The following is a 12,149-nucleotide window of genomic DNA, read 5'->3' on the forward strand; positions in this document are numbered from 1 at the left end:
GAAATGATTTCACTTTTCTCTCCCTACATCTTTGAGAGAGAGAGAGAGAGAGAGAGAGAAAAAATTAGAACAGACACAGAGCTGACTTGTGTTTTTGTAACAAATGTGTAATTCATTTGTTTCCACCGTTTCTGATTTAATGGAGGTTGAGTAATTGCATTAGGAAGCACATTGTGCCATGTTGTGAACTGATGAAAGCATGTGTAATACTTTTGATAGGCAAACAGAGGGGAGGGAGACAAGGAGAGAAAAAGAAAGACCCAGCACCCGCCTTTGATGCAGAGCGCTTATTTGCTGAATTATCCTTCCTTTAACAAGCATCTTATCCCCAGTCACAGGCAGGCTGGGGCCCCTGTGATATTGCTTTATTTTGAGGAATTAAGAGAGGTGGCGAGGAGACGAGCGAAGCAAGCGCTTATTACATTACCGCTGATAAGATTGAAAGGCAGAGAAAAGCAGGGAGAGAGAGAGGGAGAGAGACCCACAGAGAAAAGAGGAAAAACAGAAAGAGAGAGCAATAGAGAGAGAGTGAGAGAGAGAAAGAGGGACCCAATGGAAAGTGTTTTGTTGTGCTGTTATTAGATTGAGCTGCTGTTGGCTACAGAGTGGAACAACAGAGGGCCAAAAATACAGGCGGCTATTAACAGGGTTAGCCCCTCGTACTGGTGTGTGTTACACACATATGTTTGTGCACTGCAGCAAAAACCTCGACAGCCTGTTGATCAGAGCGCTCGGCGAAGGCCGAGAAGAGGCGGCGGCCAAAGAGCTCCCACAATCCTCCTCTTCAGCATCACGGCCCTCGTGGCAGGTAAGGCGACGGTGGACTGAGAAACAGACATCAATTGGACTAAAAATAAGGGTGTGAAGATGGGAAGAAACACATTTCTTAATTTTTCTCTGGGTTCAATGGTCCCATTGGTTTTCACTTATATGCTCTGTAACCCGAGATTGGAACATTTTGCATTTCAGAAGCTAAAAGTAAGTTTATAAAAAGGCCTAAAAATGAATAGACTTAACCATTAGCAGGGATTTTGTTAGGTTATTTTATGCAACTCTTTATATTTCTCAGACTTTATAAAGTCTGAGAAAGTTAAAATATAATTCTGTGCTGTGAGTAGCAGCTAATAGGAAGAAACCATATTCGTCAGAATCAAAAGCCAGGCCAAGCATGGAGTCCAAAAACCACTCAAAGTTTTCTAAGCACCATGTTTTAGACTTCTGAGCTAGTTTTGCTTTTCATATGCCCAATTTGGACGATAGAGCTGTAAACACACATTGCATTGTTTAAAGTGGAATGCACATCAAGAGTGTTGCATCAATTGACACTTTTTTACGTATTTGAGGCATTGTGTTGGAATGCACTGATTACTGGATTTCCACATTGAATAACTTTAGAGCAAGTCTAAAAACGTTAACTCAGTCCTATGCCCTAGAGCAGGGGTCCCCAAACTTTCTCCTGTGAGGGCCACATAACTTGTCCCTTCTCTGATGAGGGGCGGGGTCAGTTTGTAACAGAAAAAGTGTGACGATTGTAAGAGTGCTAAACATAAAAATGTATTGTTTTTCAGAAAGCACAATCAAATAACCTTTTCTGGATTCTTTAGAGAACAAAAGTCAGGAAATAACACTATTTATGAAATAAATAATAACCAAATAACACTGGGTTCTCCACATAAAAAAAGGGATAGGGTCAATTATATGCATGTATAAAATAGTTACTAACTAATAGTTAATAATAAATAAAGTTCATTACTAAGGAACATTTTATTGCAAAAGTCCAACTTATCAAATAAAAATGCACATATATGAAAATACTCTGGTATTGTTCAGGGGGCCGGACCAAATGTGGAGGCGGGCCGCTTGTGGCCCGCGGGCCGTAGTTTGGGGACCACTGCCCTAGAGCATCGGCCACCAACAATACACACCTGATGTGATTGGTTTGATAGAAAATAATAGTTTTATTTTAAAATACACACTTTAAAATACAACTATTATTACACCTCGGTAGGTTGTCACTTAGAACAATTCGACTTTTTGTTTCACATTTACAAAACATATTTAATGAATTAAACTGATGGCTTTAATGCAGGGATGATGAGAGAAATGGGTAAACTTTACCCAACGAGACTTTATAGTAGGGTAGCATCAAACTTGGTCTCAAGTGAAGGAGAACCAAACTGGTTCTTTTACAGAACAAACTATTAGCAACTGCAGCGGTAAAGTATTGGAGCTCCTTGTTGGAGTCGCCCTAAGAGTGTGATGTCATGGGAAATATATCGATCCTATTTACAAATTACAAGAAGAAAACAGCTTTGTTTGGTAACCCCCTGGACTCCCACCCCCGGAAAAAAAAACTCCTAAATGATGTAATTATATGCAATGAGGTAGTGAACGGTACCAGTGAGAGAAAGGGGAAATTAAGTGTTTCCATATGAGCATGATTATACAGAGACATGCAGTCTTATTCAAACAATTTGAATATTATTGAAAAGTTCATTTATTTCAGCAACTCAGTTCACTAAGTTAAACACATTATGATGATTAATTACACTCTGACTGGTGTTTTCAAGCTTTTGTTTCTGTTAATTAAGATGATTTAATTTTTTTTTTTTTTTTTTTTGCCTACAGCTAATGAAAACATGACATTTAAGATTAGAATATTACATCGGACAAATAAAAAAAAGAAAATATTTTTTTCTTTTTAATAGAGAAATGTGGGCTTAATTTAAAGTATGTTCAATACCTGCTGAAAGGTTATTTTCAAAAGGTATTCTTGTCACAAGAATGGGAATTTCCTAATTAATAGAATATGACTGTATATAGGTATTACACTACATTGAGCCAAAAGGAATCCCCCAGCCGACATGCTAACCATCCAGCTACGCTTTCTATGTCAACTTTTAAAGATTTGTTTTCTGTCGTTTTGGGAGTAGCGTCTCCCGTTTAAGGAAACATCAGTAGGTGGAAAATGCAATCCTAGAAGATGAAACCCAGGCAGCAAAAAGGGAGAGAAGAAATAAGGGGGAACCAATTGAGAAAAAGCGAGAAAGGGGACTGCAGTTGTAGTGGTAGCATCACCAGCTGTGGGAGTGAGTGTGCTGTTGTGTTGCATCTGGGGATGAGCCGGCTATGCCACCGTGCTGGCTTAAAGATGTAATGAATCTTCAGTCGGGGGCTTTCCTTCCAGGGTGACAACTGGCTTTGAGGAAGGTTGTAAATGCAGGGGAGATTGTGGTATAATTCCTCAGACTGGCGTTTGTGCCCCCCAGTCACCATTCGATTATCTCCCAAATTGCTGTGTTTCACTGAGATAAAGATTTTTTATGGCTTGCTGACTTGAAACAACTAGCGCAGGCAGAATAAGGGGGCAAAGCAGGGAGAGGCAAAAAGAAAAGAAAAAAAAAAGATAGAAAGAGAGAAGCAATGGCCAAACCTGCCACGCATAGTAATTTCTTTTGGTAAATGACAAAATCTTTGTTTATATGACATTTCTTGAAAATTACTGCAGCGAGATGAATCTGAAATATAAAATGTCACATTTGGCATGCAAAACTATGAAAATATATTTCTGTGCAAAATTCATGGAGGCATTTAATTTAGAACGTGTTTAATAACTAAGGCAGCCTGCATCAGTAATCCTGCCCGGAGGTCCCAAAAAGATTGTCATATTTATTCTCTCTTTTCTTCACCCTCCTCCTTCATTCCAAAGCCAAAATATTTTAAGGGTAAATGTTCATTGTTAATTAAGATTTACTAATTAAAATGAAAATAATTAACAAGAAAGCTTAATCTCTGAATATTAGCCTATACTTAGAAAGAAAGGAAGTTTTTGTATGTGGCATTTCCTGTCTCCATTAAGAGTGCATTTTGTGTGATCAGTCAATGTGTGGAAAGCCCTGAAAAGATCTTTCAGCAAAGGGACGGCCGCTTGCCAGCAAAACCACAGAGGATCCTTCACTGGAGCCTTTGATCTCATCTGTAGGAGTGCTGTAATGTTATGGCACTTTAGGCACAACTCAGGCTCGGGGCAAACAAACCACCTCTGATATGGAAAATTGGCTCCCTTCACCTTTTACCTTCACCTTGCTGTCTCTGCTGTTTCCTATGATGCCTGCACAATCATTTGAGCCAGGCAATAACAATGCTTCCACGACGCACACGGAAAATTAGACGCAGGTGTGATGTTATTATTTTTTATTCCTTTTTTTTTCTCTTTTTCTGCTCTCGTTCCCCCCGTTCCTTCTCCTTTTTCCGTCTCTTCTTCTGCCTGCCTCGTCTTCCTATGTGGGAGCTTGGAGGCCTTCCCCACCTCCCTCTAAATGTGAGACGTGTGGGCTAAACCGCTTTGCCACCAATTATACAAATTTTACTTCTGCCTGTATTGTTTTTGGTTGTTTTGGAATCCAAAGATGCTCACAGTGGGAATATTGAGGGGATATCACTGAGGGGGTTCAGCTGCACACACCCTGCTCCTTGACTGACAGGCACTGTCACGGGTACTATGACCCTTTTCTAGCTGAATTTGTATTGTGTCCTTTCAAAATATATATGCTTCATGATTCACAGGTAAAAAAAAAAAAAAAGAAAAAGTGATATTGGAAATCATAAGGCGAAAGTTCTAAAATCCATATAGGGGTGAGTGTGTGTGTGTGAGAGAGAGTGTGTATCATTGATCGGTACAGAGGGTTTTAATTGCCAGACACTCAAACTATGCCCTCAGGTTCTGGTTAACATACTGTATACTTAAGCACATACAATAAATAGGAATAAGGAGATGTAATTTACAGTGAATGACATGAAAGTCTTGAAGAATAGGATAGGATAATGCAAAGTGATGCTATAAATCTCGGTATATATGTACACTGTAAGATACAATACATCATTATACAATGGAATAGGATGGCATTATAAAGAGAGGTAGTGTAGGATAGGGTTGGATAGAATGCTACATTTATTTTTTGTTTTTAATCCTACTCTTCACAGTGCAAATCAACCACTTGGTGTGGCAATAGGATTATGTTATAATTAAAATGATCAAGCCCCCTCGAAATACAAATAACTATATTTGGGTACGATACTAATTATCAGTATCAACTGATAGATCTCTGAATAATAATAATTATATATATATATATATAAAGAAAACCTGGAAGAAAGAAATAGAGAAATAGTTAATGACAAAAAGCGCCCAATTTGCTTTGGATATTGGTGATTTAAATTCCGTTTACGACTTTAAGATAGGAGATGCTGTTTCCATTAACTGTTTTCTGGATGTCCTACTTAATCATTTTTTTAACTACCTACCCTACACTATATAACAAGGCACATACAAGCAAAGAAAAAAAAAAAAAACCATCCAGTCCTTGAAAATTCATTTTATCACCGCAGGGCTTGCATGTTGGAAATCTTCTCCTGAATGGGCAATCTAACTTTGACAGCAGTTAATGTTGATGTGCTTTGAATGAGGTTTAAAGGCTATAACCCAATGAAGCTCATTAAATGCAGAATATTAGGTGTAGTGGGATTTTTATCGATACACTTTTCGGTATTAGAGCGCCTTGTTACATTTTTCCATGAGTAAATTTAAGTTTTTGACTGATCAATCATTTTCTGACCGGTTCAAACTTTATAATTATAATGTCAAAGTGAAAACATATTTTTCAAAAATTAATGAAAGATCAAAATGAAGTCATTACTTTGCAGAAGCCCCTGTGGCAGCAATTACAGCTTCTTGAGTAAGTCTTTGAAAGCCTTTTACACCTGGATTTAGACCGTTTATCCAAGTCTTCCTGGCAGATCCTCTCAAGCTTGGATACGCTGGATGCCATTTCAGGTATCTCAACAGATGTTCAGCGGTTTAATACTGAGCCCTGGTTAGGTTTCCAGATGACACATGTTTTCCTAAAAGGGAGCGTTGCCCTGTTTATTTGAACATCTCAAGATCATTGTTCTTGGTCTAGGTGAACTATAGTGCCGGGTTTTAATTGTGTAACTTGTGGAACACATTTTTATGTATTTGTTTGTTTTTGAAAGAACTCCCTACGTTTGGGTGGGTTGACACATCTCTGATCCCAATCAGACCCTCCACCATGGAGGGTTAGCATCTCCACATGACTTGCTCTGGTCCAAAACAGAGAATAATAAGTCAGATTCCTTTACTATTCTAAAACCAATCATTTAAAAATATATTCAACTGCATTAAGGCCTGATACACGAGATCATCCCAAAAATAATTTTTTGTATTTGAATGACAAACAAATTGTTCGGTTTTTGGTGCAGTTCATGCCAAATGGGTAACTTAACATTTTGTAGTAGGCCAATAAATGCTGTGGTTTCTATCCGGTGGTGGGATATTAATGTGTTCTAATTTTGGAGATGAAATGTTTGCTCATCCTTGTGTTCTACTATTTCTTCTTCATAGGGGGACCAGGGAGCCCTTCCTCAGTCTATAGAGGTGTGTGTATGTTGCCTGAGAGCGGCAAGAGACAAGCTTCCGCGAGGTCTCTACTCTATCAGAGTGGCACTTCAGAGCACTTTAGGAGGTTCTTCTCTTCACCTGCGCAGTTCGAAAGAGCAAACCTGGTCGGCGTCTACTGAGCCAGTCGAGCACCGAGGCCGTTTCTACGACAATGACCTGCATATTAACCAGAGCGTCTTCATAACTGTACGCGCGACTTCTTAGCTGTCTTTCTTCCTGATAGTTCTTTCAATAATGTTTGATTTATGGATCTAAGTGGCTATCATCCAGATTTACTTTAAATCTGATGTGCTCCTTGGTCATCATGATGCATTTTGTTCACTAAAGTTATCTTTCCAATCTTTGAGGCTTTCACAGAACAGCTGGATCAGTATTTAGATAAAAGTGGATTTCACTTGCGAATTGGATAATATCTTACTGCAGTTGTGGGCACTAAATATTATTAAAGGTTATGAATATAAAGACGGCTACATTCAGATGCATTCCTCACTTTTTGATTCTGTTTCATTGTAAAATAATCAAAAGCTAGTATTCCGCAATACTTTGTGTTGGTCTATTCCACAGAAAACTGTGACTGCGACATTAAAAGGTGAAAAAGTTCAAGTAACATCGATCTTTTTGCATGTTTATGTTAACTTGTTAAAAATATGAAGCCCTCTTTTTCTTTTTTATAGCGGAGGAATCAGTGTGTTTTTCAGCGTTGGGCCTTTTGAAGATGCTCAGCAGATTATATTAGATCAAATCTGAGCACATTTCACAATCACTTTCTTAAACCTCTTGAAAAGAAGCCATCCTCTGTATATGCATAAGCTGCTCTAATCTTAAAAAAAAAAATCTACAGACTTATTCTGGATGGTTGATATTGACCAGTGGATTAGGTTCTGTTTATTCATTGATCATATGTGTGTGGGACAAAAGATTCACATGCAAAAAAAAACCACCCCTTAAAATACACGCCTTTAAATTCAGTGTCCCTTCCGATCCTATATAGTCTTGTATGTATGCTCTGTTTTCTAATGGCATCTGTTGAAGGCCTATGTGGAGCATTCAGCACATGTGGACACTGTCAATGTGCTCGTGGGCGTATTCACTGAGCCCAAGCTCCCTGATAATATTGTCTCCAGCTTCCATCCAACATAAAGCATGGGGTAAAAGCTGGCATGAACTGAATGCAGACCTGGGATCTGTAAAAACAAGAACGCTTAAGTACAGCATAGTATAAATGCCTTGTGTCACTCTTCTTCCCCTCCTCTACTCCCTAAACTGTGAGCTGTGCTTTATGGGCAAACCAGCTGTTGTTATTCACATTGACAGCAGTGGAAATGCTGATCAGATTTGTATGAGACCACTAGCTTAAATGTTTTTTTTTTTCTTCCCTTCCCTCCACTTGCCCACACTATAGCGTGCGATTTCAGAAGTACATGCAGTCCCTTCTAAGAGGAAATGAGGAATTAGTGATGGTAGAGGGAGGCCAGGAGCTTATTTTCCCTTCCTCCCTCTCTATCTTTCTTTCTGTCTCCCCCACTTTTCTTTCATTCACCACTTGTTTTGTCTGCCTGGGCCGGATTAAGGCAGAAACAGTTGAGTGTCAAGCTTTTGCAGGTGAGTGGGAACGCCTGGGTGGAATTGACAGAGTGTCTGAATTTCATTTTACGGCAAAGCGAGAATGACGTGGATGCGGTTTTAGTATTGGAGTAAACAAGCAGAGAAAAAAGCAAATAAAAAAAGAGGATCTTGTAGAAATCCATTCATTTGGTGTTTTCTTGTTTTCTGTGCTTCACTCAGTGAATGCAGGACTTTCAGGCAATTTTTTTTATGTATTGCCATCATTACTGTGTTTCCATATGAGTGAACAAATGGCATCATGAAGACCAAGGAACACACCAGAGAGGTCAGGGTTATAGGTGTAGAGAAGTGCAACGTAGTATGATAATATGCAACCATATCTCAAGTTTTAAACATCTCATGGGGCACTGTTTAATCAATCATCTGAAAAATGGGGGGAAAAAATTATAGACTATAGACAGGATCAGATTTCTGTAGCAGTTCATGTTTAATCTGTATTCACAGACTTAGATCCATCTGACTGAGATGGGGCTGTTTTGGAAAGAAAGTTAGCGGGAAATTGTTGCATCTAAACAGGTGAAGCTGGCACACTGAAGACTTGCAGCTGTGATTACTGTTCTGAACTTCATGGTTCAGAAGCGTCATCTTCTGAACCATGCTATTTTCCTTTCAGTTCACAATTATGCAGTAAATCCAGACGAGCTTCTTAAAGTTTGCGTCTTAAATGCTTCTTTATTCTACATACATACCTAAATAACTGTGTTAAAGCACTTTAAGCACACACGCCCACGCACGCACACCCCCACGCATGTATACATACACACACGCACACACTACAGAACACTTCTAGTTGAGGTCATATTTCCCACAGTAAATGAATTATATAAATATCCTCAATATTCTCAATATCTGTAATCCGTGATATTGTTCCATAAATTTATGTCTCGAGTCACACGCCACTAACCGTCGTTTCACCGGTGTGTCCCAGATTCGGTGCGTGATACACATGATTTATGCGTTAAAACAAGTCCCCTGCATTTTCCATTACGACTAATAAAGGGATAAAATATTTCCTACTCAGTGATGGATGAAGTGGCGCACACTTCACTGTCAGTTCATTTTTTAAGCAAACCCCTACCGTTCTCCGGGTAAATAAGCATGCGTGCACTTGCCGTTGACTGCTAACCACCAACACTTTTTGCTTTGTGCAAGACACCCGTAATATTATCAATTTGATTTATGGTGGCCTTACTGGATCTCTAATTCAGTAGCTGTCAGTTTATACTACAGTGGCAATCTGAAGCTACCCTTTCCACGCCGCCTGTATCTGTGAAACATATGCTTTTTGGCAAATTCGTTTTTGCCAACGATTCCAGTTAGAAGGAGGCCGCTAAAAAATTCTTAATATCCATGTCTGCCGTCCTTTCAGTGACTATTTACCTCCATTACTTTCTGTAGATAGTCTATTCATTTAGCACAATACTGTAAGCCCATCTGTTTCTTATGCAAAGGTGGACCCTATTTAACAGTCAGGTGAAGGCTATTGGTTGCACTGGCTTTTATTTTAAGGCATTTGCAAAATGGGAGAGCCGAATCCACATTTGTAAAAACTTTGACAAAACATGTTTTATTTTCACATGACAATTATGTGTTAAAGCTACAGTATGTAACTTTTATTTAAAAAACTTTTTTTTTTTTCCTTTTTGATGCATGTGGTTGTAAAATTGTGTATCTGTTGCTCATGTTTCTGCAGAGCTTACCTGCCACCTCTGAAATCAACCCCTCCATGGTTTTGCTGTTCCAACTGATCAGCCTACCTGGACACAGTAGCCATTTTAGCTCTGTACTGGCCTGGGGAGTATTTCCTATATGCAGCATGAGCCTGAGTCTGGTCCAGGGCAGGTAAGTCAATAAATAATATGAAGTTTCCACAGTAAGTACCTTTAAGCTAACGTTTTTAGTATGGGACCGGTTAGAATTAGAAAGAGACTGGAGAACAGCACGTCCAAACTGTTAAAAAAAGAAGAAAATAAACATCTGCAGCTTTATTTATTTAATGCTTCAATCTAGTTGAACCATCAAAGTTTTTGGTTGCCAAAAACGATGTGCTATCGTCTTAGATTCAAAACTCCACTGATCAGGGGGGAGCCCAGCCCACAGCTGGACCAGTTTAAAAAAATTGAAGCTATCATCTCCTCCGATCTAGACCACTGGCTGTGCAACCTGTATTTTCAGGTGAGTGACCTATTCCCCTCGTTTTGTTCTTTAAAATATCTACAGTGTGCTCATTCATTTCGTTTATTTATTTATTTTTTTCATTATTCCATTGCACGTTAAACATTTAGGGCTGGTCGAATGCATGTGCATGAAGTTTAAAAATACAATCCCTGTTTCATTATTTAGGCTGTTATGGAAAGTCCAGCGGGCGTTGGACGTTTAGATGTTTCCTATGAGAAAAAAGCATTTACAGAGAAATTGGAAATTGTCCCCAGACAGAAAACAAAATCCACATCTTTACCCAATAATTCCGGATGCATCTAAGCTGATGCATTGATTAGATTAGTAAACACTGTAATCAAATTAAAAAACCAGAACAATGCTCTCCCTCTTCTGTGTTTGCATCTTTATCCCTTTGACTTCGACATGCTGTTTGTATTACTCTATCATTACTGTGGTCTACTGTTGCTTTGACTCCTGCGGGAATATGTTTGCTTGTCTTTGCTAATGCATAATACAGAAAAAAAAATGTGCTTACAGACTTAACTTAGTAGTCATATGGCCCACTGTCAAAAATATTAGCAATATCACATAAATTGATTGATTATAAAGGACAAAACAAATGTGGATGAAGAGCAATGACATGTTTACTGAATTTATACTTGGAGTACAGACAGTCTGATCATTCTGTGGTTTTTTATTTTATTTTATTTTTTCTTGTGTGTATTAGGTAAAGAGAATTCCACTCGGAACATCCGGAGTGACAGAGCTCTTTGTTGCACCATCGAGATCGCTCTCCAACCCTAAAATCGTATCCAAACCCGAGGATCACCATGACCCGACCCTTACGCAGCGACCCACAGCCCAGTCTCAGATTTGCCCGCATCCCCTTCTTCTCCAGTCCCAGCAGCATCTGCACGTCGGCCCCGGCTGCAGAGCGGGAGAGTCCGCGGTCGTGCTCTCTCAACACGGTTCACCTCTCCACCTGTCAGCTGATTCCGCTTGCTCTTCTTCATCTCTGCCAGGTAGGAGTCCAAAGCTAAACCTCGCGCCCCCAAACTATGCCACAGTGGGGGAGAAAATGTCACTTTAATATTTTGAGCTGGGGGAAAAGAAGAATATCAGTTCTCGCATACATCGACTCTCTGCTGGGGTGAACGTGCCTTAAAGAAAGGGAGCGGAGTTTGCATAAGCAAATGATGTTTTCTTTGTATGATTACAAAACCCAACAGATACAATGTGCACTTCTTTTAGGCACATATTTAGGCTGGATGCTCAGTACCGATTGTTAGTGATAGCATTCCGATGAATACCATTGCGGATTTCACCTGTGAGCAAACCCTTAGCACACTGACATTGAGCGCCCAGGAAAAGAAGTCCAATTAGTAGTTGCTGGAAACTTGCACTAAATAATGTTAATTAGTCCGGCAGTGAGGCCAAGGGATTTATCTCTAAACATGACAACATGGAAAAGCAGACAAATAGATTAATTTCTGTTTATCGCAGATTAAAGACATAATTTAACCAAGAAACATGTTTAGCAGTTTGCTTAGATTTCATTTGATCAGACCTTAGTTAATATGTTTGAGTATAACAAATGTATGTTTGTTTAACTTTGACACTTAAACAACAAATAGATTAGTGTCCATTCTAATACGTTTTGAATTATTATGGTCCTCTCATGTAAGAAAAAGGAACAGCATGACAGTAAGTAATGTACACTGTAAATGTATTTTCAAAAGCTTTTCTCGGTGGAACAAAACTAAGATGTGCTGTACATTGTCAAAGAGGCAAATTTGCTTGCTTGTGGCTTGCAAGCAAATTTGACTTTAGCATTGTTGTCAGACTGGTTAAATCTGGAAACAACCTTCTTAGATCTACTTTAAGG

General features: G+C 39.1%; 1 protein-coding gene across 1 annotated transcript in view; it reads left to right on the forward strand.

Annotated features, from left to right (window-relative positions):
- Nucleotides 1-12,149, forward strand: part of ofcc1 (orofacial cleft 1 candidate 1) — a 166,822-nt gene that overhangs the window by 95,822 nt on the left and 58,851 nt on the right. Inside the window, exons 14-18 of the mRNA XM_028005695.1 lie at nt 700-808; nt 6,422-6,664; nt 9,798-9,946; nt 10,165-10,279; nt 10,992-11,286. Coding sequence (XP_027861496.1) covers nt 700-808; nt 6,422-6,664; nt 9,798-9,946; nt 10,165-10,279; nt 10,992-11,286 — 911 coding nt within the window. The remainder of the gene's footprint in view (nt 1-699; nt 809-6,421; nt 6,665-9,797; nt 9,947-10,164; nt 10,280-10,991; nt 11,287-12,149) is intronic.

Source organism: Xiphophorus couchianus, chromosome 21 (assembly GCF_001444195.1).
Source record: "Xiphophorus couchianus chromosome 21, X_couchianus-1.0, whole genome shotgun sequence".
Lineage (NCBI taxonomy): Eukaryota > Metazoa > Chordata > Actinopteri > Cyprinodontiformes > Poeciliidae > Xiphophorus > Xiphophorus couchianus.